Source organism: Bos mutus, chromosome 14 (genome assembly GCF_027580195.1).
Source record: "Bos mutus isolate GX-2022 chromosome 14, NWIPB_WYAK_1.1, whole genome shotgun sequence".
In the NCBI taxonomy this organism is placed as follows: Eukaryota; Metazoa; Chordata; class Mammalia; order Artiodactyla; family Bovidae; genus Bos; species Bos mutus.
Genome location: NC_091630.1, coordinates 45,638,435 through 45,664,612, shown reverse-complemented (window position 1 = coordinate 45,664,612; position 26,178 = coordinate 45,638,435). Strand labels below are relative to the sequence as shown.

Here is a 26,178-nt window from a genome sequence, read left to right as displayed (position 1 = left end):
TACTTTTGCTAGATTTATCCCTAAGCATGTTTTATATTTCATTACTATTGTAAATATTATCTTTTGATTATTTAAATATTTTAACTGTTGGCTAATGTACAGAAATACTGTTGAGTTTTGTTTATTGATCTTGTATGGAACCATCTTGCTAAACCCTTTTTAAATTCTATGTGTAGATTCTTTTAGGTTTCTGTACAGTACAGTAGGGATGAGGGGCTCCAACTCTTTGCAGTCAACACATACTGCTCTCTCTGCCTCAGAAACAAAGGGATTGATAAGTGACTTATCTGAGGGTAGGCAGCTGAAACAGGTGGCATAAAATCAGAACTCAAACCCTAGTTCTTTTGATTCCACATATTGTCATATATAATCGAACATAAACTTTTCTGCACATTTAAAAAGATTTGTAAAATGAAAACAGATACTATATTTATTTTTTAAAATCTGTATAAGTGAACCTATGTAGTTGAAAACCGCATCATTCAAGGATCAACTATATATATACAATTTTCTTTCAATAATGACCATTCTATTTCTTTTCAGTTGCATATACATTTATCTTACTAAACTGTAAATAAGAGAGAAAGATTTATTTCTTATACTGTGTCAGATATTCCTTAAACATTATTTTAAGAAACTACAATGATCCCATAAGGTAAATATTCCTTTTTTTTGCAGATGATGAAAAGACAGGCATTGGGAGGTGAAATGGCTTGTTCAAAGGCATGAAAGAGTCAAGATGCAAAGCACATCCCCTCTGATTTTTTTTTCATTCTTTTTTTTTTTTTTTTTTGAAGCTCTGTAACTTTGACAATCAGCAGTTAGTCCTCATTCACATTATCTAGATTTTTTTAAAGTGATGGTAGTTAAATAGATAAAGAATATATAAGTCTTCTTTGATGAATCCTCATTACATTTTCTGAGACAACCGCACACAGCTAGATGCAGTATGAGACATTCCTTATTTTTTTGGCCCAGGCAGCTTTGTTGAGCCCACGGTCAGTGCATGCATACGGAGTTCTCATCTCCTTCGTGGCGTATTTCCAGATCTCTTTGAGTGCCAGAGGGACTTCTTTCTTTCTTTTTGGCTGCACTGCATCTTTGCTACTGTGTGCAGGCTTCAGGGCAACTCTCGTTATGGTGTGTGGGCTTCTCACTGCTGTGGCTTCTCTGATTGCAAAGCCTGGGCTCTGGGCACCTGGGCTTAGCTGCCCACAGCATATGGGGTCCTCCCGGAGCAAGAATTGAACACTGTGTCTCCTGCATTGGCACATAAATTCTCAACCACTGGACTACCAGGGAAGCCCCCACAGGTGCTTCTTGAAACCTACTCCATTGATATATTTGTGGATGTTGATGGTGTCATCTCTGATCACCATCTCATTGATGGCAGAGTGCCCCTTCTTGCCACTCTCTGCAGGAGCGATTCTGCCAAGCCCTTGTTGGAAAGGAAACACATGCCCCCTGATTTTCAAAGGCTGATTTTTGCATTTATACCATACTGCTTCCAGATTCAAAGGAAAAAGATTAAACAGGTTTTTTTAAATAGCTATAAAATAAATAGGAATTTCATGATAACCTTTAAAAATATAATTCTTTTAATGTGGGACAGTTTTTGATGACAGTGTTTCTGCTTTTAGGTGGAAGAAAGAAAAAGAACAGTAGACGAGCCACTGAAAGTAAGAGAACACGTATTTTAAAAAGTCAGCCTGTAACTCCTGAAAAGCATCGGTCTAGGAAAAAACAGGTACTTGTTTATTTTAATTTAATAATGCTTAATGTATATTAAAGTCATAAGGAGTAATTGTGATTATTTCACATTATTTCTGTTCAACTCTAAAAAAATCTTGAGAATAAAATGTTTCCTCTTTGCCACCTTAGATAAGTTGATCAAAATGCCTGTTCAGAGTTCACTCACATTTTAAAGATAATCTTGGGTATTAATGACATTTATTTAGAATTATCCATCCTACAGTCCGTTCATCAGATGTAGGGTAAAACTTAAATCCACATGATAAACTTATTTTCATATCTTTCTAACATAGGTTCAGTTTAAGATTTTTGTGTGCTTTAAAAAAGGAGATACCATTTGATATAGAATTTTTCTATTCAGAAAGCTGAGTCAGTTTTAGGGTTCACTCATTTGTTTTTTCTCACAGTGATTATAGTCCTGTGCTATCTCTAGTTGCTGAAATCATTGTTTACTGTATTTTATCTGGTTTTCTAGTTGTTTACAGTAAGATGAGTAAATTATTTAAGATGATTTTCTTTTTTGATAAGCTCTTTGCAAATGGTTCATTGTTGATATGCTGGGGTACGATCAAGTCCTGGACTCTCCAGGTTGGTCTAAAATCCAAAAGTCTCTGCCTTATATATTTATCTTTCCCTTTGGTTCTTCTGGTAACAGTTCTAAATGGAATTATAGTTGTTACTTAGAGATATACATCAAGAAAACAGTTTCTCTTTTTTTTATATTTGAAACAACATGTGGGATATCAACTGCACAATTAAATACAGGTGATATTGTCTATCACTATTATGCCAAAAATTCTGTGTCTGGTTTTATTTTTAGCTTTCTACTGTTGGCATTTTGGTGGGATAACTTGTTAGATGAGTGACCGATTTTATTTTATTTTGTATTGAGATTTGGATTCTTTAAAAATTTTGACTGCAGTAGTCTTGGACAGTTTCTTTCTCCTGTATTTGTATGTTAAACAAACAAAGACATATTTGCCTGCCTTATCACAATTTAAAAAGAGGCCTTCCTTTGTAAATTTATTCAGAAGAAAAGTAAATGGCTTTCAACAATAAAGACTTTTTCCCCATGGATGGTATGTAATGGGAATTATTATACAGTATTTTTAAATTATAAATGATATCACTGTTTAATATACATCATCTGTTTTATTTTAAAACATGTCTACGCTACATTGAGCACCAACATGCAGGTATGACCAGGAAACAAACCCACAGTCCTGTCTCAGCAGGCAGTGCGTTCAGTCTGTGTCTTGAGGTCGACTATTATTTTTCACAGTAAGAGAAAAAAGATAGGAAAGATGAAAAGAATGTTATTCCCAACTCCTGTTGAGGAATCTGAATGATGAACTGGAAGGATATTTCAGTTCATAAAGCTCTTCAAAAGCCCCTTCTCTCAATCAGTTGATGTTTAAATATGGACCCTGGGGTGGTAGACCAGCTGGACTTGAGCAGCACAAGGGCACACTGTTTAAAGTAACATCCACACGTTACTGCAGACGGTGGGAGGAATGGACTGTGCTTTCAGACTGATGGTTTACTCTTTCCTGTTTTATGAACCCATAAACTTTAGAGGATATCAAAACTGCACCACCACAATCGTGACACAGCATCTGCTCAGTATAAAAGCTTTGTTTAGGGGGAAAAATCCAGTTGGCCCTTAGGAAAAAATGTCCTGCGTTGGATGGTGCCAATACATAATACTCAGTTGTGAACCCACAAGAATATGTGCTTTATAATGAAGACTAGAAATCAAGTCTCTAAATCCAGCTGCTTTTTTAAAATTAGTATTTTATATGATTATGTTTGCCTCCCATATCTTTCCTCTGAGGCAGAAAGGAAACGGGCAGAAAACTGGTAGGTTCTATTCTCAGAGACACACACAAGCTTTCTTTCTGTTTGGGGACTACTCTGGTTCTCAGTTTCTAGAAAAGTTGAGCCTCTGGCAGCTTCCTCAGCATTATGGTCTGAGATCTCCATATTCCTGAACAAAGCCAATCTGAAGGTTTTGTGTCATGGGGGAGAGAGGTCACCACTTTAGCTCTGGCTTTCTCTCATCTGAGAGAAATAAAGGGGGTAGGTAGGAGCAGACCTTTGAGTCATCAGGTCATCACTGGAGAATATGGTAGAGCAAACCTATAGCTTGCCTAGTGGCCTTGTAAGAAACAATCCCTTCTCCAAAGTATAGACTTGTTATTTATCAGATAAAATAGATGCTTTTGAAATTATTTACATGGACCAGTGGAAGATAGTTGTTCATTACATATTTCAAAGTTTCCATTTTTGACTTATTTACACCAAATCAGGCTTTAAAAATAGACCAAACTAGGCTAGAATGTATACATTTCAACAGATAAGAAAGTGCAAAATGCCTGTGCCATTTGCTGACATAGCACTAGATCCAAGGACTCTGTTGGTGTAAATAAATGATACCATTTTTAACGCATTGGGTTTTTTTTCTAAAAGGCATTAAAAATGATACGCAATTTAAAAATATAACTTTTGTATAACTTTTTAGCCTTAAGGAAAGAAAAGATTGGTGCATTTTAATTTGTCCCATGTTGTCTATATCTTGAGTTATGGGCATGGCTGGATTTAATTTTATTTTTGTCAAGAAAAGCAAAAGACAAAAAGAGAATAGTACCAAGGGCACAGTTGTTGCTTTTGTCCTGAAATACATTATCTTAAACTCTAAGTTAACCAGGTGTCATTATGAAGAGAATCTAGTATAATAGGTCACCTGTACAAAATAAAGAAATGAAAGAGTTTTAAGCAAAAAAGTAGACTTATAAAATTGTGCTATCCTTATATTTTCTTTCTAATCTTAACACTGATAAGTCCATTGTGTCACTTATTCAGTTCCATCTATGAACAATAGAGGTTGACCTCTTTAAGTTTTCTAAACTTCTGTTTTTGTTTTTGGCTACGCTGTGTGGCTTGCATGATCCTAGTTCCCCAACCAGGGATGGAAGAGTATAGTTTCTGTTTGCTATATGATTACTGATATATTCCATATGGTGTTTTTTAAGACTTTTTCCTCTTTAAATCATAGATGAAATTAAGCAAGGACTGTATAAAAAAGCATTCAGATCAAACAATATAAGCCATAATCATGAAGTAACAATAATATATCAAGTTATAGTTGCTCGTTTTCAATAGAAGAAAAAAAAATTAAATGTTTAATGTTAAACATTGTGGTTTTCAATTAACTTTTACTGACAAAATTATAACTTCTAGATCAGAGGTTGACAAACTTTGTATAAAGCAGTGAGCCATATACAGTTTCTGTCACGTATTCTTCTTTTTATTGAAAACAACTTTTTAAAATGTAAAAACCATTGTTTAGCTCCGGTGCTGTACAGGGGTCAGTAGCCTGCCTAACCCTTGCTGTATATGATCTACTGGAAATACCATTTAAACTTTGGTTGCACTCAGGAACCTAGTATTCAAGCAGAGAACGTTATTTCTTCAGAGAAACAGGCTTTTGTATTTTATCAGATATCATCTGTGCTCTGTATTAAATATTACTGAGATTAAAACAAGGAAACAGTGCTATGTATATGCTGCTGCTGCTGCTGCTAAGTCGTTTCAGTCGTGTCCGATTCTGTGCTACCCCATAGACGGCAGCCCACTAGGCTCCTCTGTCCCTGGGATTCTCCAGGCAAGAGTACTGGAGTGGGTTGCCATTGCCTTCTCCAGCTATCTATATGAGATTTGCATAAATCAAAAGCTACTTTTTAAAACAGAATAAATGTGTGGCAGCTTCTTATACAACAAAAATTTTTAACTTGAAGGACCATAGAATTGATAGGTTTTCTTAAGGGGATTCTAAATGGCTCCTGAAATTTCATGTAAAATTTTATGTATCTTCACTTGTCTGCAAAATGGATCCATAGCCTTCATCACATTCTCAGAAGATTTACGTGAACCCAGAGATTAATCAATAAGTACATTCCTCTCCCCTTTAAACTCCTTACTGCACACATGCAGAATTTATATCTCCTTTGGTTTTGTGTCAGTTAGTAATGAGCAGTGTGGTGAGGCTTTTAGGAGTGGTGACTGGTGAGGGAAGTGGGCTGGCTTGACAGGACAGGTCATAGGACAGATGTTGGTCTTTGTCTAGAGGGTGAGTAGTCTTACACTTGTAGGCAGCACCATTGCTGATAGGCGACAGCTCAGACTTCTGTAGGAAGTCTGGCATGATAATCACTGCCAGTTTTATGGCACTGAGTTGTACACAAGATAATTTTGACCTCATGTTTGTCTACAAGCACCTTGAGTTTCTTTTTGGTGTGTCAGACAGTTGAGCTGGATTCTTTTTTTTTTTTTTTTTTCCTCTTTTTTTAATTGTCATCTTGTTATTGTTCAGTCATTAAGTCATGTCCAGCTCTTTGTGACCCTGTGCACTGCAGCACACCAGTCTTCCTGGCCTTCACTATCTCCCGGAGTTTGCGCAAACCATGTCCATTGAGTCAGTGATGCCATCCAACCATCTCATCCTCTGTCGTCCCCTTCTCCTCTTGCCTTCAGTCTTTCCCAGCATCAAGGTCTTTTCCAAATGAGTCAGCTCCTCGCATCAAGTGGCCAAAGTTTTGAAGCTTTGGCATCAGTCCAATATTCCAATGAATATTCAATTGCCATCTTAGCCATTTTAAAGTGTATAGTTCAGTGTCATTAAACACCTCCTGTGCTACCATTACCACCATTCATCCACAGAGCTCTTTTTATCTTACAAAACTGAAACTCTGTAACCATTAAACAGTAATGTCTCATTCACCCCGCCCCCACAAGCATCTGGCAACCAACTTTCTACTTTCTCTCAATTTGACTCTTGTAGGTACCTCATATAAGTGGAAATCTACAGTATTTTTTCTTTTGTATTTGACTTCTTGCACTTAACATAATGTCCTCATTTACTTTGAGGACAAGATCATTTCCCTTGTAGTATGTGTCAGAATCTTCCTTTTTTAAGGCTGATGATATTGTATTTATATACCACTTTTTGTCTGTTATGTGTAATACGGCTGTCAACAGGAGTGTGCAAATTTCAAGTCTCTGCATTCAGTTCTTTTGGCTGTATACAAAAGAATATAGAATTCTACTCACAGGTAGAGTTGTTGGGTCACATGATGCTTTTAATTTTTGAGGAACCACCACACTGTTTTCCCTTGCAGTCACACAAGTTTTCATTCCCACCAACAGCACATAAGAGTCCCAGTTTCTCCACATCCTCACCAGCACGTGTTATTTTCTGTGTTCGGTTGTTTGTTTCATGGTGTACCTCCTAATGGGTTTGAGGCTATATCTTCTAGGGTTTTGGATTTGCTTTTCCTTAATGATTAAGTGACATTGAGCATGTTTTCAAGTGCTTATTGGCTATTTATATATCTTTTTTGGAGAATTGTCTACTCAAGACCGTTATTGATTTTAAAAATGTATTTGTAGTAAAACATAGCATAAAATATGTCACCTTAATTGTTTTTTAAGTGTATGATTCACTGGCATTAAATGCGTTCACACTGTCGTACAGCAGCCTCCAGAGCTTTTTCATCTTGCGAAATTGAAACACGGTGCTTATTAGACAGCCCCCTATTTCCCTTCCCCCTGTTCCCAGCAACCGTCATTCTACTTTCTGTTTCTGGGAATCTGACTACTGTAGATATCTCACGTAAGTGAAATCATTCAGTATTTGCCCTTTCATGACTGATGATGGATGAATTTTTAAACCAAATGTGAGTCAGCTGGGGAAAGCATTCGTAGTTCAGAAACAGTAAATAATCATTCAGATGACCCTACGTATTGCTTCTCAGCATGTCAGCAGAAGGAATAGTTAGTTGGTCACCTCTAGCAAATGCCAGGTATCAGTAATTTTTTCTATGTATAATACAGAATTTGATTTTTAAAATTTTTTAATCATTTTCTCCAAAAACAAAATAATGTATCTTTAATTAGTTTGTGTTAGTTGAGTTCTCAGAAGTCTGTTGGAGAAAGTGAGAAGATTTTAGTTTTATGTGTGTGTCTACCTTGCCCAACATAGAACAGGGTTTTCACTGAGTTCATTAGGGAAGAATTAAATATTCATAAGTTCTATTTGGTATTATATGAATTCTACACATCTCTAAGGCTTCCCAGGTGGGCACTAGCGGTAAAGAACTCACCTGCCGGTACTGTAGACACAGGAGACTCGGGTTCAGTCCCTGGGTTGGAAAGATCCCCTGGAGGAAGAAAGAATACTGGAAGAAGAAGTACTCCAGCACTCTTGCCTGGAGAATTCCATGGGCAGAGGAGCCTGGCCGGCTGCAGTCCATGGGGTCGCAAAAAGTTGGACATGACTGAGCACACACGAGAGAGAGGAAGAGGGTGAGGGACACATCTCTAACCTGTTAACAGCTGTAGAACTTTATTTTATTTTATTAAATTATTTTATTTTATTAAATTTTATTTTAATTAACTTTAATAAATTTTTATTTTAATAAAATTATTTAATTTTATTAACAGCTATAGAATTTTAAGAGACATTATGGGCTTAAGTCAGACAAATTGGGTTTGTATTTAGTTCTCAAACCTTATATCTGTCTGATTTGGGGCAGCAGAGCCATAGTCAGATCAGATCAGATCAGATCAGTCGCTCAGTCATGTCCGACTCTTTGCGACCCCATGCATCACAGCACGCCAGGCCTCCCTGTCCATCACCAACTCCCGGAGTTCACTCAGACTCATGTCCATCGAGTTAGTGATGCCATCCAGCCATCTCATCCTCTGTCGTCCCCTTCTCCTCTTGCCCCCAATCCCTCCCAGCATCAGAGTCTTTTCCAATGAGTCAACTCTTCACATGAGGTGGCCAAAGTACTGGAGTTTCAGCTTCAGCATCATTCCTTCCAAAGAAATCCCAGGGCTGATCTCCTTTAGAATGGACTGGTTGAATCTCCTTTCAGTCCAAGAGACTCTCAAGAGTCTTCTCCAACACCACAGTTCAAAAGCATCAATTCTTCGGCGCTCAGCCTTCTTCACACTCCAACTCTCACATCCATACATGACCACAGGAAAAACCATAGCCTTGACTAGACGAACCTTTGTTGGCAAAGTAATGTCTCTGCTTTTGAATATGCTGTCTAGGTTGGTCATAACTTTCCTTCCAAGGAGTAAATATCTTTTAATTTCATGGCTGCAGTCACCATCTGCAGTGATTTTGGAGCCCCAAAAAATAAAGTCTGACACTGTTTCTACTGTTTCCCCATCTATTTCCCATGAAGTGATGGGACCGGATGCCATGATCTTCGTTTTCTGAATGTTGAGCTTTAAGCCAACTTTTTCACTCTCCACTTTCACTTTCATCAAGAGGCTTTTGAGTTCCTCTTCACTTTCTGCCATAAGGGTGGTGTCATCTGCATATCTGAGGTTATTGATATTTCTCCTGGCAATCTTAATTCCAGCTTGTGCTTCTTCCAGCCCAGCATTTTTCATCATGTACTCTGCACATAAATTAAATAAGCAGGGTGACAATATACAGCCTTGACGTACTCCTTTTCCTATTTGGAATCAGTCTGTTGTTCCATGTCCAGTTCTAACTGTCGCTTCCTGACCTGCATACAAATTTCTCAAGAGGCAGATCAGGTGGTCTGGTATTCCCATCTCTTTCAGAATTTTCCACAGTTTATTGTGAAGAGCCATAGTGTGTCATGCATAATGTAGTCAGGACCCTTGATAATATCACCACAAGTTCTTACAGAAATCTTAAGATATGTTCACGAAATCTCTTCCACCATTAAGAAATTGTAACATATTGGTTTTTTAAAAATTTGTATTTAGATATGTTAAAGAATTGTTTCTGTGAATAACTGTTCTACTTTTTATCCACTTTTGACAGAGGTTAGCTAGACTTATGTGATGATCATTTCACAATATGTATGATACTGCATCATTATGTTGTCCACCTGAAACTAATGCTGTTTGTCAAGAACTGGTTCTGTGATTAACTGTCCTACTTTTCATCAAAAGGCATGGCTTTGGGAAGAAGACAAGAATCTGAGATCTGGTGTGAGGAAATATGGAGAGGGAAATTGGTCTAAAATACTATCACATTATGAATTCAACAACCGGACAAGCGTCATGTTGAAAGACAGATGGAGGACTATGAAGAAGCTAAAACTGATCTGTTCGGACAGTGAAGACTGAGAGTGTTTGCAGAGCTTGATGAGATGACAGTTTAACACTCTAATCACTGCATGTTGTTTGAAAGTTGGTCAAAATTCTGTTTAAAGCATTACAACATTTTTTCTGTGGCACAGTTACTCAATATGAGAATTTGTGCTGTAAGAGCATTACCATGATTGTATTCTTTAAGAATCTTTTTCCTTTGATAAAAAAAGTAAATTTTTTTGAACCCTAGTGCTTTCAATCCTCCTACCTCCAAACCCTATTCCAATAAAAAAGTGAAAGCCTGATTAGAGGAAAAATATATTGCTGTTAACCTGCTGTATATGTGTGGGCTGACTTCAACTCTGTGACACATATAAGAGTGAAGTTTCTAAATCAGTGAATAAGAGGCCTTTGACATAAGGCGTAATGATTTATGACCTTAATCCGTTAATTGCTAACACATTAGCTTATAGAATGATAAATGTACAAAGTAATCTATGAGATATACTTAAATTTTCCTTTTAAGTAGTTTCATATAAAGGAAAAAACTTGAAAATGTAATACCCATAGGACAAAGTTTATGCTACTACCAAGAATAGCTTATGTTTCATTTAGGTACATTTGACTTTGGTTCTGGTGTTAAAACTTTGACAGAGATAGTTTAAATAAAGCTTCTTTATAACCTGGTGCCATAAATATAAGTTTCTCCGATATTTTCATTTAATTAGATAAATATCGGGCCTAAATGGCATTCTGTAAATGTTTAAATTGGCTTTAAACATAATAATTTTAATGTCTATGATAAATAGTAGATAAACAAGATCCTGCACACCTTATTGGACAACTTTTGAGTTTTTACCAACATGGTCTTTAGAGAATTTGTCAAAAACTAGAATTATTTAGCATTTTGAGTTATGTATGTTTTATTAACAAGTATGTGAAAATGCTTAAGTATTTGTACAAAAATTAAGTAATTATTTTGTCATTTGTTTTTCTTATTAAAGTTTTATACATTACTTTCTCATTGTTCCTGAGTTTGTTGTCTTATATGTATAATAAATTAAAACGTGGATAATGTTTCCTGGTTCTATCTGTCCTGCTACAGTACTGGTTACCGTCATCGTGTTTACTGCAGACATTTTGATGATCAGTGCCAAAGCTGATGGCTTTTATTTATGAGCCAAAATAGACCAGTTTGTCAGCCTCTTTCCAGACACCCTAAATCATCAAATGTAAACTGCCAGGAGCTGTAAGATGCTCGGTTATTTCATGTGCCACTAAAAAAAATCACTATGAATTATGCTATAATGTGGTGCTTTCTTACTTAGAATTTTATTTTTAATTAAAGAACTGTTATAGATTTATGTAAGCATAGATTTTTATTATATAACTTGTGGACCCATAGAAAAGTGAAATAAATTGGGTTATTGTATTCCTAAATGCTTCCTCATTTTTATCTGAATATTTTGAATTTTTAAACTGAAATTTATTCAGACATCTAGACTCACATACAGTTGTAAGAAATAATAGGTCCTTGTACACCTGCTCCAGCTTCCCCCAGTGTCAGTTAAACCACAGTAAGTCACCATCAGATTATTGATATAAATCTTCAGTTTTACCCGGATTTTCCCAGTCTTGTACCACATGTGTACGGTGTATGTAATTCCAAACAACTTATCACTTGTGTGGGTGCATGTATCTACAACAGGCAAGATACTCCAACACCATGAGGATCCCTTCTGTTGGCAGTCATCTCTCCTACATCATTCCTCCAACCCTTGGCAACCACTAATCTGCCCTTCATTTCTAAAACAATCATTAAAAAGGTTACATAGAGAGTGACAAAGTGGGGAGTTCCAGAGAGCCTTCCTTTTTCTGAAGCAAATATTAAGCTGGCAAAAAAAAATATTAGAATCAACTTTTTGAAACGAATCTAATAAATGGGGGGTGCTTAATGGAAAAAAGAGGCTGCTAAATTGTAGAGCATTCTGGTGGTTTTCCTTAGCCTGCTTGAGGGGACCAGTGATATGTGTTGTTGGGGTGTAGTTTGATGATGGGGGAGAGGCCAACACAGACCTTGTGCTCAGAATTGTGGTGGGGTGTTTCCATGTCTGGCAGTTCCCTGAGGGTTCAGAGATTTGCCTTTGTTTTGCCCCTTATGAACTCATGGGCTTTAAAAGTGGTGCCTACATCTGCCTGGGGTCAGAGAGAGCAGACAGATTGAAGAGCCTGGAGAGGAAAGTCAGTTCAGTTGCTCAGTAGTGTCCAACTGCGACCCTGTGAACTGCAACGTGCCAGGCTTCCCTGTCTGCGGGGGGCAGGAGCTCCGCCCGTGGCAAAGGTCATGAGGAAGGAGGCTCGGCATACGCAAAGGCGGGATCAAGCCTCAGGAGTCCCCCTGGAAATTCTCGAGCATCCACCCCCAAAACCAGAGTCTGCCTACTTTCTGCTTTGTGCTCTCACCTACACCTCTGACTTTACGGGGGGCTGTCCCCCAGTACCTCTCTCTGAAAAAAAAAAAAAAGTTAACTTACAGCTCCAGTTAATAATTCCTGGGTGTGACAGTGTTTCAACCTACAAACTCCTTTGGGATTCCTCTAGCCTGCCTGAATAGGTTTTTCCGGCCACATGTGATTGCTCAGAGCCTCCCAACTGTGAGAGGCATGAGATGTTCTAAACTGTCTAAATACAGATTCCTTTGAGCAGTTAAAAGATTGATTAGAAATTGTATTGGTGAAGGGTTTTTCACTTGTTGGGCCAAGGTTTGCTGCTACGTCTCCATATCCCTTACCTGCTGTGTCCCTGGCAGTGTATTGATTAATATAATTGGTGTAAGTGGTAGCTTTAATGTTTGTAACCTTGGACCCTTGAGTTAATTCTTTTTCTTGTTAGAGCCCACCTTTGCCCTGTAGGAATGCAACTTTATCTAATGCTTTTGGAGGGTGGCGCCTGACTAATCACCTTTAGAGAAAAATAAGTTTTCTGAAGAAAGGGTCTTAAAATGTTAACAGGCCTCAGGGCCAGAAGATGATGCAAATCACCTAAACTTTTGCATATGATAAGTTGGCAGGAAGAAAGCCTGGCTTACTGCATGACTCTACCCCTTCCCCCATTATCCTCTATGCATAACTTAAGGTATAAAAACTACTTTGGAAAATAAAGTGCAGGCCTTGTTCACCGAAGCTTGGTCTCCCCATGTCGTTCTTTCTCTCACCTTCTGGCTGAATTATTCAGCCTCTTTTTTCCACTGAATTTCCTCACTGAGCTATCCTTATTTCAGCCTCTTGTCTCCACTGAATTTCCTCACTGAGCTATCCTTATTTAACCACTCTTTATATCTTTAATTAACATTTAAATAAGCTGTTGTTTCCTGATCGCCGAAGCCATCTCCCCTTTGAAACCCCTGACCCCACCGGGGCTGGACCCTGGCACCTGTCCATCACCAACTCCTGGAGCTTGCTCAAACTCGTCCATCGAGTTGGTGATGTCATCCAATCATCTCATCCTCTGCCATACCCTTCTTCTGCCTTCAATCTTTCCCAGCATCAGGGTCTTTTCCAATGAATCAGCTCTTTCCATCAGGTGACCAAAGTATTGGAGCTTCAATTTCAGCATCAGTCCTTCCAATGAATATTCAGGACTGATTTCCTTTAGGATGGACTGGTTGGATCTCCTTGCAGTCCAAGGGACTCAAGAGTCTCTCCAACACCACAGTTCAAAAGCCATCAATTCTTCGGCGCTCAGCTTTCTTTATAGAGTCCAACTCTCACATCCATACATGACTACTGGAAAAACCATAGCTTTGACTAGACCGACCTTTGTTGGGAAAGTAATGTCTCTGCTTTTTAATATGCTGTCTAGGTTGGTCATAGCTTTTCTTCCAAGGAACAAGCATCTTTTAATATGGCTGCATGAAATTTAAGGTATGTGGTAGGTAAAGGCTTTGAAAGTCTTGAGAAAACCAGGGAATCCAGAAGACCAAGCCCCTGTGCCCAGGACTAGACACAGTCTCAGGAAAGACCTGCGAGTACCCTAGGCCTCTATGCTGTGTGATCTTTAGGCTTCATAAGTGCCAGAGATGGAGGCTAAGGCAGACTTAGTTATAGGTGGCCTGGTTCAGTGTTGAATGAGTTACCCAACTCAGAGCCAAGCTGCAAAGGCTGGCAGAGTATCTGGTTTTTTTCTTTAATTGATTAATTAATTTTGTTTATTTTTTATTTCTCTGGGTCTTCCCTTGCTGCATGCGGGCTTTCTCTAGTTGCTGTGAGTGTGAGCAGGGCTACCCTCTAGTTGCAGAGCACAAGCTTCTCATTGTGGTGGCTTCTTTTGTTGTGGAGCATGGGCTTAGGCACATGGGCTTATACATGGGCTTAGTTCCCCCATGCATGTGGGATCTTCCCAGACCAGGGATTGACCCCATGTCCCCTGCATAGCCAGGTAGATTCTTAACTGCTGGATCACCAGGGAAGTCCTGATTTTCTTTTTGATTTAAGGAAATGAACTACTCTGTATTCTTTGTCTTTTTAACCCCTACTCAACATATTCACGTTGTATATAGCCATACTTGTTCATTTGCATTCCTACAAAGTAAGGTTATATAATTAAGTTCAGTTCAGTCACTCAGTTGTGTCTGACTTTGTGACCCCATGAACTGCAGCATGCCAGGCCTCCCTGTCCATCACCATCTCCCGGAGTCCACCCAAACCCATGTCCATTGAGTCGGTGATGCCATCCAACCACCTCATCCTCTGTCGTCCCCTTCTCCTCCTGCCCTCAATCTTTCTCAGCATCGGGGTCTTTTCAAATGAGTCAGCTCTTCGCATCAGGTGGCCAAAATACTGGAGTTTCAGCTTCACCATCAGTCCTACCAATGAACAACCAGGACTGATCTCCTTTAGGATGGACTGGTTGGATCTCCCTGCAGTCCAAGGGACTCTCAAGAGTCTTCTCCAACACCACGGTTCAAAAGCATCAATTCTTTGGCGCTCAGCTTTCTTCACAGTCCAACTCTCACATCCATACATGACCACTGGGAAAACCATAGCCTTGACTAGACAGACCTTTGTTGACAAAGTAATGTCTCTGCTTTTTAATATGCTGTCTAGGTTGGTCATAACTTTCCTTCCAAGAAGTAAGCGTCTTTTCATGGCTGCAATCACCATCTGCAGTGATTTTGGAGCCCCAAAAAATAAAGTCAGCCACTGTTTCCACTGTTTCCTCATCAGTTTGCCATGAAGTGATGGGACCAGATGCCATGATCTTCATTTTCTGAATGTTGAGTTTTAAGCCAACTTTTTCACCCTCTTCTTTCACTTTCATCAAGAGGCTTTTTAGTTCCTCTTCACCTTCTGCCATAAGGGTGGTGTCATCTGCATATCTGAGGTTATTGATATTTCTCCCGGCAATCTTGATTCCAGCTTGTGCTTCCTCCTTATATCACAAATATTTGAGTTGTGGAAATAAATAAAGCCACTCAAAAATGAAAACAAATAGGCTGTTTATTCAGAGCTTGCTATATTAAGGAAGCCAGCCACCATGACTTGTGTTTGGCAGAGATGCAGGCAGATGTTTATAGTGGGAAAGCTTTGTAGTAAAAAACTAAGGCTTCAGGCATGCTCTGATTGGAGCTTGTTGGCATGAGGAAGCTGGAGACTGGCCAGCTAGCAACAGGCATCTTATATGATTGTTTTGGGGATCATACTTGGCCTTCTCTGCTCTTAAGTTGAAAGTAGGGACAAAAAAATGGGATGTTGATAGTCATCAACTGAGTCCTGCCCATTCTGGGTAGATAGTTTTGGGAATTCAGTTCCTCTTTCTAAACTGATTGGAGAAGGCAATGGCACCCCACTCCAGTACTCTTGCCTGGAAAATTCCATGGACGGAGGTGCCTGGTAGGCTGCAGTCCATGGGGTCGCTAAGAGTTGGACACAACTGAGCGACTTCCCTTTTCCTTTCCCTTTCTAAACTGATTGCCACAGAGGTTATGGCTCAGTGTTGTCATGTAAGGTCTCCCCATTGTCAATTTTTAGATTCATTCTCTGAGTTTCCAGTTTATGCCCGCAAGGCTTTTCCAATTTACATGAAATGTAATATTATGAATAATACTAGGGACTTCCTGGTTGTGCAGTGGCTAAGACTGCCCTTCCAATGCAGAAGGCCCAGGTTTAATCCCTTGTCAGGTCCCAAATGCTAAAGCTAAGAGTTCACATGCCACAACTAAGACCCAATGTAGCTGAATAAATGTTTAAAGAGGAATAATATTAACTGCTACCTTTATTATAAAATATTAGGTATGATATTGTAACCCCTAGAGCAACCATTTTAAAAAATACACATATATAACTAATATATAAATTGAAATAGTAAAAATTATTTAAATAATCCCTAAGAAAGCAAAAGCAGGGAGAAGGGGGAACAAGAAGCAGAAACCAACAAAACCACAAGGACTAACAAAAAAACAAATGGTGCTCCTGAATGCAGCCACACGAGTAATTACATTAAATGTCAATGATCTAAGCCAGGGTAAGCAAGCTTTCTGTAAAGGGCCAGATGAAATATTTTAGGCCTGTGGGCCACTGGGTTTCTGTCAACTCTGCTTGAAATGGTCCATAGACATAAACATGCAAATAAATGGGCCTGACTGTGTTCCAAGTAAATTACATTTACAGAAACTATAGGAGATTTTGCCTGCAGGTTGTAGTTTGCTGACCGATGACTTTGAGGTCTAGATTTTGTTTTCTTCCTCTGAATTATGCTGGACTTTGTTCTGATAGGCAGTTAATTCCAAATCTGGGAACTTCTCTTAATTCTCTCTCTTTTTTTTTTTTTTTGGTCGGTTAGAACCACTTTGAAACTGAATTAGCAGTGTGAGATTTCTAAAGCCCAGCCTGGTGATGAGAATTTGGGCTGCAGATCCACAGGACAGCTGACTGGTGACAACCTCTTAGACCTAAAGCAGTGTTCCCACAATTCCTTGGGGAGAAGGGGAGAGTTTGAGATTTGTTTCCAGATCAGTCTTCCTCTAAGAAGACAGTCTTTCGGCGTCCCTGTTTAACTATACTCCATTTCAGTCTGGGCAAGGGTGGCAAGGGAAATGGCACTGTAAAATGGGTCCCCCAGGACTTCCCTGGTGGTCTAGAGGCTAAGACTACATTCCAGGGACACTGGAGAGGACCTTGCTTTCTGAAATTCCCTCTTCTAGGCATCTGACTCTCCTTTCTTCTGCTTCACTGGTCCTGAAACTTTACAGCCACCTCTTTTCAGGTTCTTCCCTCTCAATCTCCTTATCAGTATACTCTTTGTCTTTTTTTAAAAAAAATCCTCTAACTGTAATTTTATTGGGAATCTGGAGGTAAAGGAGGTAAATATATTGTCAACCTGCCATGTTTAATTGAGAAGAGTATCCTAGTGTTTGGGATCGACAGGTACACACCTGCTATATTTAAAATGGATAACTAACAAGGACCTACTGTAGCGCACAGGTAAGTCTGCTTAATGATATGTGGCAGCCTGAACGGGAGGGGAGTTTGGGGGAGAATGGATACATTACATGCATGGCTGAGTCCCTTCACTGTTCACCTGAAACTACCACAGCATTGTTTGCTAATCAGCTGTACTCCAATACAAAATAAAAAGTCAGAAAGAAAAAAACACCCTGTTGAGGACCATTTCATAAGGCTTCTGAATCTCTACACCTTTGAAAGGCTGAATCTTTGCCATCACACTTTAATCAGTGCCTTGAATGATACGGAAATTCTAGTTTCAAAATTATTGTCCTTCAGAACTTGGGGGCTTTATTCTATTAGACTTCAAGTATCCACTGATGCTGATGAGAAGACTGCTGTTTCTCATGGGAATACTTGTTCCTTTGTAGGTAATTTGCTTTTCTTTCTTTGAAAGATTTTATAGTCTTTTCTTTATCCTTGATTTTAAATTCCACAAGTTTGTCTCTAGGGGTGGGGAGTTTTAAAATCCATTTTGTTTGTACTTGGTAGGACTGCCACACCCCAAGAAGAATGGCTCTACCTCCGTCTTCTTTTCTACATGTTTTAAAGGGTGAAGGTGAAAGTGAAAGTGAAGTTGCTCAGTCGTGCCCAATTCTTTTCGACCCCATGGATAGTAGCCTGCCCTAAGCTCCTCCATCCATGGGATTTTCAAGGCAAGAGTACTGGAGTGGGTTGCCATTTCCTTCTCCAGGGAATCTTCCCAACCCAGGGATCGAACCCAGGTCTCACATTGTAGACAGACGCTTTACCATCTGAGGTATGGTCCCTCTATTCTGGTTTATCCATCCATAGAATCCTATGTCCTTTGGATCTTCAAAAAGTTTCTTCAAAATCTATGAGCTGATTCCATCCCTGCCTTCTCATCTGTGTTATAGACTCTCTGTTACAGACTTTTCCATGAATCCTATAATCTCAATGGGAGTTGAGGAAGAAGATAAACATGTTTATCCATCTGTCACCTTGACCTAGAAGTTTCACTTCCCTTTCCACATATTCATCAGAATATTCAGGTTTTCTAAACCATCTTACACTTATTTGTACAAACCTTCACCAAAATAGTCTTAGAGGGCAGAACTAGTTTTGTATTACATCATTTTGGTGCATTCCTAGAAGAAATGGTAATTACAATTTTTATGCCAGAGTAGAACTAAACAATTTAAGTTATTGCTATTGCTATGTATGCATAATTTCAACATTCTCAGATAAAAACATCCCATGAAAGGGAACTCCCTGGTGGTCCAGTGGTTAAGAATAGGCCTGGCAATTCAGGGGACATGAGTTTGATCCCTGGTCTGGGAACTAAGATCCCACAGGCTGCAGGGCAACTAAGTCCGTGCGCCACAACTACTGAGCCCGCCCACGCCAGAGCCTGTGCTCCACAAGAGAAGCCACTGCAGTGAGAAACCCGCGCCCTGCAACCAGAGAAAGCTGGCACAGAAACAAAGCCAGCCACACAAAAATAAAGAAAGAACTTTTTTAAATTCTGAGAAAGACCCTAAAAAAAGAACAATGAGATTATAGTTCACCTTGCTCCTTTTTCTACTCTTTTCTTTTCTCTTCTTATTTCCCCTCCCCCAGCTTTTCTCTACTAAATGATCACCATCTTTAATTCCTTTCCCCTGCTTTCCTGAGTGGGTATATCTACTTTTGTTCAAATTACATTTCTCATGCACTTTTGAAAAGCAGCCTATTAAGTAGTGCTGCTGCTGCTACTACTGCTGCTAAGTTGCTTCAGTTGTGTCTGACTCTGTGCGACCCCATAGACGGCAGCCCACCAGGCTCCCCCGTCCCTGGGATTCTCCAGGCAAGAACACTGGACTGGGTTGCCATTTCCTTCTCCAATGCAGGAAAGTGAAAAGTGAAAGTGAAAGTGAAGTCGCTTTCGACTTCTAACGACCCCATGGACTGCAGCCCACCAGGCTCCTCCATCCATGGGATTTTCCAGGCAAGAGTACTGGAGTGGGGTGCCATTGCCTTCTCCAATTAAGTAGTGCTAGAGCCTGTAAATCATTGTACAGTGTCATTGGAAAGGACTCCAACTCTAACGTACTCATTAAAAAGGAATACCAAAGAAGTCTTAAATTCCTTGATCTTTATCTCTGAAAATAAAAAATTAGGGGTTCTTCATTCATCATTTAGACCACATGTTGCAGTTTGTTTCAGTTTTGTACTGTTTCCGTGGGCTTCGCTAGAAGTAATAACAAGCTTTTCAAGATCACTATTTAGTAGTTATGTCTTCCAGCCCTTGAAATTCTTCATAAGAATAGAAATAACAAAAATATGCTTCAATAAGAAAGTAATTAATGGTCATGTAGTGACAGCTAAATATGTAATTTGAAAAATTGATTTTATACAACTCAAATATCCTGAATGTTATAGCATATTGGAACCATAAATACATCATAGCTTTATTGCTGTTAGTCATCATACATATGCCTATCAATTCTAAAATGTTTTCTTTTGGCTTTTGTGAAATTTTTTGTTTATTCTCTGACTTGTCCAGAAAACTTGGGTATTTTCTAGCCAAACAAGTAAAGAGTTTTTCAAAATGTGAACAGAAAGTTTATTTACTGGTATAAAATTTTAAGTAACATTGAAAATTGCCCAGGTATGCCTTAAAAAGTTTTGTTTTACAAATGTTAGAAATGGTCTTGAAATGTTACTACTGAGCTGATAGTCGAAGTTTCTAACTCTGATGAGACTCAAATTTTTATTGTTAATTTATGAAGAATTTAGTTTACCCCAAAACTGTCTTGACATTTAAACAAATACATTCTCAGAAATATTGCTACTCTCAGCATTAAATATTGGGGACTTTTCCATCCCTATTAAACTTGCTATTGTCGTTATATCATTACATAATAAGTGCCAAGAAATAGGTATTTTAGTAAATCATATTTTATACATGTGAAATCAAAGGAATTTCATATACAGGCACACCTCATTTTATAGTGCTTTGTAGATATTACCTTTTTTTTTTTTTTTCAAATTGAAGGTTTGTGGCAACCCTAGATTGAGTAAATCTCTTGGTGCCATTTTTCCAATATCATTTGCTCACTTTGTGTGTCTGTGTTACATTTTGGTGATTATTAGCATATTTCAAACTTTTTCACCATTATTATTATATTTGTCCAGGTGACCTGTGATCAGTGATCTTTGCTGTTACTACTCACTAAAGACTCACATGATGGTTAGTAGTTTTGGGCAATAAAGTATTTTTTAATTAAGCTATGTACTTTTTTTTAGACATAATGCTATTGCACACAATAGACTGCAAACATATGGTGTAAATGTAACTTTTTTATGCACCGGGAAACCAAAACTATTTTGTGGCTCACTTCATTGTGATGGTCTAGAACCAAACTCAACTATCTCTGAGGTTTACCTGTAGTTTAAATCTCCAGATTCAGTTCTCTGAAGAAAATATTCTGAGTTTAAAATTTGCTTCAGAAATAAAAAGGGCTTTGCTTTTACGGAACAGTCTTTGGCAACATTAGACTCTTCATCGAAGCTAAATTCTGAATGAGAAGCTAAGATTTGGCTCTGTCAGTCCAGATTCTTCAACAAGGCCTTTTGTCTCTGGTTCATTGATTTTCCAATCATACAATAAGGAAACTAATACTTCTGTGTTTGTAGAGTTGGGGTGGGGATGGGGATCATATCATCTGTAATAAATCTATGCCTTCCATAATCTATGCCTCTACCTTCTACTCCAGACAAAAGAAAACCTGTGCTATAGGGGGAAAAAAAAGTAATAAGTTTACCTCAATTAAACTTGAAGTTGGACTCCAAAATTATTGTAGTCAATTTCAGGCTTTATGCCTTGGAAATAATTTTCAATGCTAATGATGGTAGAATGTTCATAATTAAAGCAATTGTTTCACTTATCGTTGCCAAAATTTCACTTCATGGAAATTAAAACATTTAAAGGAATTGTACTGACCTAGAATGAACATTTGATTGACGCTTTTCAGTTAACAGAAGAAAATGTCTTCTATTAAAAAAAAAAAAGGTATATTTAGTAGAGCTGTTGGTTTTGCTTACTAAATCTCAAACAATTTGTCCTGTGGGAAATTACTTGTGACAAATTTGCTTGAAATTATTATTGCAGAATTTGTGGAATAATATATGGGAAATGCACGCATGAGTGTACATATATCTGTAGACATTTTTTAAGGCAAGAAGTTTTTAAGAGATTACAGAACAGAAAGAAAGAACCCAAGATTCAAAGCATGAGTACCCTTAAATGACAACTTACCAGTAACTGGACCAATAAAATGTAGTCATTTTAGTGCAAACAGACTTACTCTGTGTCCAGAGGACTACCTATTCAATGAGGAGACTCCAAGTGACAGGCCAAGGTCAGAAAACTACAGGAGACTTTAGACTGGGTCCTCAACATAGTAAAAAATAAAAATAAAGGCACTGTGTTTCTTAAGAACTGGCCCCCTGAATTTCCTTTCTCTGCTTCAGAATGTGGAAAAGACATACATTTAGGAACTTTAGGCCAAAGAGTTTTCAAAGGATTATGCAGCATCGAATATGACTTGGTAGTATTTAGCATGTTTACAAACACATTTTAAAATATTTATATCAAGATCTATATAAAAATGAAACTGTGAACAGCTGGACAAGAACACTGTTCTACCCGCCGAACTTTTTTCCAAGTTCCTTGACATCGAGGATTGCCAATTGCTTGCCAATGGAGGGTCTGATTTCTGAAATGATATTTTGAAAATGTGAGTTACACTAAAGCAAACCAAAGATGATTCTAATTTACAGAATTATAAATTAAGTTTTTTTTTAAAAAAAAGGTTAACACTTGAAGTTTTTAAGTGCATTACAAATTGAAATTAAAAAACAAACATCATCACAACACAACTGTTTCTTTTCTTGGGGTTCTGTCAAAACAAGTTACCAATTAATCCTTATTTGAGGACCTCTCCCTACCCTGCACATTGAGAACTGTAGTTTGAGGTCACTGCATTCGTGACTCTCAGTTGCTCTGAGTATATGAAGTGTTGCATAAAGGAAAATGACTTTCTGTTTTGTGTACGGTTTTTTAGTATATTTTTACTGGAGTATAGTTGCTTTACAGAGTTGTGTTAGTTTCTACTGTGCAGCAAAGTGAATCAGCTGCTGCTGCTGCTGCTAAGTCGCTTCAGTCATGTCGGACTCTGTGCGACCCCAGAGATGACAGCCCACCAGGCTCCCCCGTCCCTGGGATTCTCCAGGCAAGAACACTGGACTGGGTTGCCATTTCCTTCTCCAATGCATGAAAGTGAAAAGTGCAAGTGAAGTCGCTCAGTCGTGTCTGACTCTTAGCGACCCCATGGACTGCAGCCCACCAGGCTCCTCCGTCCATGGGATTTTCCAGGCAAGAGTACTGGAGTGGGGTGCCATTGCCTTCTCCACGTATGCATATATTGGCTCTTTTTTGGATTTCCTTCCCATTTAGGTCACCATTGAGCACTGGGTAGGTTTCCCTGAACTATGCAATAGGTTCTCATTAGTTACCTATTTTATACATAGTATCAATAGTGTATATCTCCCCAATTCATCCCATCTCCCACGGTTTCCCACACTGGCATCCAGATGTTTGTTCCCTATGTCTGTGTCTCTATTTCTGTTTTACAAATAAGATCATCTATGCCATTTTTCTAAATCTGACATATATGCATTAATACATGATATTTGTTTTTCTCTTTCTGACTTCACTCTGTATGACAGTCAGTCCCTAGGTCCACCCACATCTCTACAAATGACCAAATTTCCTTCCTTTTTGTGGCTGAGTAATATTCCACTGTATGCATGTAACGCATCTCTGTCCTTTCCTCTGTTGATGGTCATTTGGGTTGTCTCCATGTCCTGCCTATTTACATAGTGCTGCGATGAATGTTGGAGTGATGTGTTTTTCTGAACTATGGTTTTCTCTGGGTATATGCCCAGTAGTGGGATTGCTGGGTACTGTTTTGTGTACATTTAAATTAGAGGGGACTGAACCAAATGATTCCTTGTAATCCTTTCCAACTCTTTGATACCATAATGAAAAATGTGAGCAGAGAAAAGAAAAAAGCCCTTATTATTGAAATTATTATTTTTTAAGTCACTGGAACTTCAGCCAGGGTTGAAGGTGCTTTATGGGTACATATTAAATTATAATATTCATTTTAAAGTCAAAATATGGATGAGGTAGTCAGGAAAATATTAAGTCTACATATTAAGTTTCTGTTTCATGTGAATTCTTTACCCACTTCACTCTTAGTGTGCATACTCGATATAGAGGCTGTTGGACACAAGAGACTAATAAACATAAGTTCAAGTTATTAAATATTAAAATATGCCCTGGGAATAATGATTAACTGGAAAGGTCCACATTTTTCTTTCTAATCTATATTTTTACCAATTCCATCTGACATTTTTAAAAGCCATAAACCATACATCACCAATTCTACCTGTCTCTTAGTTATGAACAATGTTACTGGATTTAACTGGTAGATAAGTACAGGACTGGAATGGGTTTTTAGAAAGGTAAGATGTTTTCAAGGGTCAATTCTTTTGGACAATCTAGATTTCTGTAGATTTATGCAATATTATAATTTACAAGAAACATATTTGGCCATCCAGGCAACTAAACTATATTTCTCATGTGTATTTGGTTTTTGTCCAGTTTCTAACTGACAGTCCCCAAAGCCACTGGAATTTCTTACATGTTGAGAGTGATAAAGGCATCTTTTTATGTGAGTAGGCAGATTTTTGGAAGCACCTGAAGTTGGGAGTTGGTTGCCAAGAGAATTAACCAGGTGGTTAGCAGGTTGGAATTCATGGCTCCACACCCCCAACCCCAAGGTCCAGGGATGGGAGAAGGGCTGGAAGTTGAATCAGTCAGTAGCCAATGACTCAATCAATGACACCTCCATAGTAGCCAATGACTCAATCAATGACCCTCCATAGTGAGCCATTCAGGAAAGCCAAAAGGACAGGGTTTAGAGGGTGTCTAAGTAAGTGAACACATGGAGAGGTGGGGAGAATGACACCCCTCCCCATACTTCTTCCCTGTCTTGCATTGGGCTGTTACCGAATTATATCCTTTTACAATAAACGGGTCATCTAATCAGGCGGCACTAGTGATAGAGAACTGGCGTGCCAATGCAGGGGACATAAGAGACACGAGTTTGAACCCTGGGTCGGGAAGACCCCCTGGAGGAGGGCATGGCAACCCACTTCAGCAATATTCTTGCCTGGAGCATCCCATGGACAGAAGAGCCCGGTCAGTTACAGTCCACAGGGTTTCAAAGAGTCAGACACAACTGAAGTGATGTAGCACACACACATGCACGGTCATCTAGTCAGTCAATGTGTCTCTGAGTTCTGTGAGCCACTCTAGCAAATTAATCAGACCTGAGGAAGAGATCACGGAATCTCTGATGTATAGCCAGTCAGTCAGAAGCACAGGTTAACAGGTAACACAGCCTGAGCTGGAAACTGGTATTTGAAGGGGGTGGCAGGAGGGAGCAGTCTGGTAGGACTGATATTAAGTTAGAATTAAGTGTCAGAATTAAGTTAAATTGTTGGATGCCAACCTGGTGTCCCATGAATTGCTTCATGCTGTGTGAGGAAATCCCACCCCACCCCATATTAAAATGGAGTGCTTAGAACATCAAAAGAGTTTATGATCCTGCAAAACTAGGCCCACCAATACTATCTTAGTCATGACTGTGACTGCCTCACTGAGCAGTGGTTCTGAAATTTTGCTGTGGGTATGAATCATCTGGACAGGGTTCAGCAAACTGCGACCCATGGGCCGAATCCAGCCCACCCACCCCTTGTGTAGTCTACAGGTTAAGAATGATTACTACACGTGATCCAGAAATTCTACTCCTGTATATATACATATATCCAAAGAAAATGAAAAGAGTGATTCAAAAACATACAGGCACCCCAGTGTTCATAGCGGCATTACTTACAATAGCCAAGACATGAAAGCATAGAAGTGTTTACCAATGGTTGAATGAATAAAGAATATGTGGTATACTCAGACATAAAGGAAATGAAATCCTGCCAGTTGCAGCAACATGGGTGGATCGGCAGGGGATTATGCTTGGTGAAATAAGTCAGAGAGTGAAAGGCAAATACTGTGTATTATCATTTGTATGTGGATTCTGCAAATCAAAACACACTAGTGAAAATGACAAAGAAACAGACTCACAGATACAGAGAACAAACTAGTGGTTACCAGTGGGGAGACAGAAGGGCAAGGGACAGCTAGGGTTGGGGGTTAAGAGGCACAAACTACTCTGTATACAATAAACAAGCCACAAGAATACAGCACAGAGAACACAGCCAATATTTTATAATAACCATAAATGGAGTATAAGCTATAAAATTTTTCAATTGCTATGTTGTACACCTGAACCTGTGGCTCAGCTGGTAAAGAATCTGCCTGCAATTAGGGAGACCTGGGTTCAATCCCTGGGTTGGGAAGATCCCCTGGAGAAGGAAAAGGCTACCCTACTATTCTGGCCTGGAGAATTCCACGGACTGTATAAATCCATGGGGTCGCAAAGAGTTGGACACGACTGACCGACTTTTACCTCACTTCACTTTCACACCTGAACCTAATATAATATTGTAAATCAACTCTACCTCGACTTTTAAAAAATAGTAATAAAAATAATGATTTTTATGTTTTTAAAGAACTGAAAGCAATTCATAGATTATTTCATGATACATACAAATTCTATAAAATTGAAGTTTTAGTGTCCATTAATACAGTATT

At 38.7% G+C, this 26,178-nt stretch overlaps 2 protein-coding genes across 4 annotated transcripts in view; one reads left to right on the top strand and one right to left on the bottom strand.

The window, feature by feature from the left end:
• TERF1 (telomeric repeat binding factor 1) overlaps window positions 1-10,910 on the top strand; it is a 43,054-nt gene extending 32,144 nt beyond the window's left edge. For both annotated transcript variants that reach the window (XM_005907229.3, XM_005907228.3), the window contains 2 exons: window positions 1,641-1,747; window positions 9,754-10,910. In XM_005907229.3, coding sequence (XP_005907291.2) covers window positions 1,641-1,747; window positions 9,754-9,930 — 284 coding nt within the window. In that variant the 3' untranslated portion in view covers window positions 9,931-10,910. The remainder of the gene's footprint in view (window positions 1-1,640; window positions 1,748-9,753) is intronic.
• Window positions 10,911-20,364: 9,454 nt separating this feature from the next.
• SBSPON (somatomedin B and thrombospondin type 1 domain containing) overlaps window positions 20,365-26,178 on the bottom strand; it is a 32,003-nt gene continuing 26,189 nt past the window's right edge. For both annotated transcript variants that reach the window (XM_070382266.1, XM_014481993.2), the window contains one exon: window positions 20,365-22,117. In XM_070382266.1, the coding sequence (XP_070238367.1) occupies window positions 22,000-22,117 (118 nt within the window). In that variant the 3' untranslated portion in view covers window positions 20,365-21,999. The remainder of the gene's footprint in view (window positions 22,118-26,178) is intronic.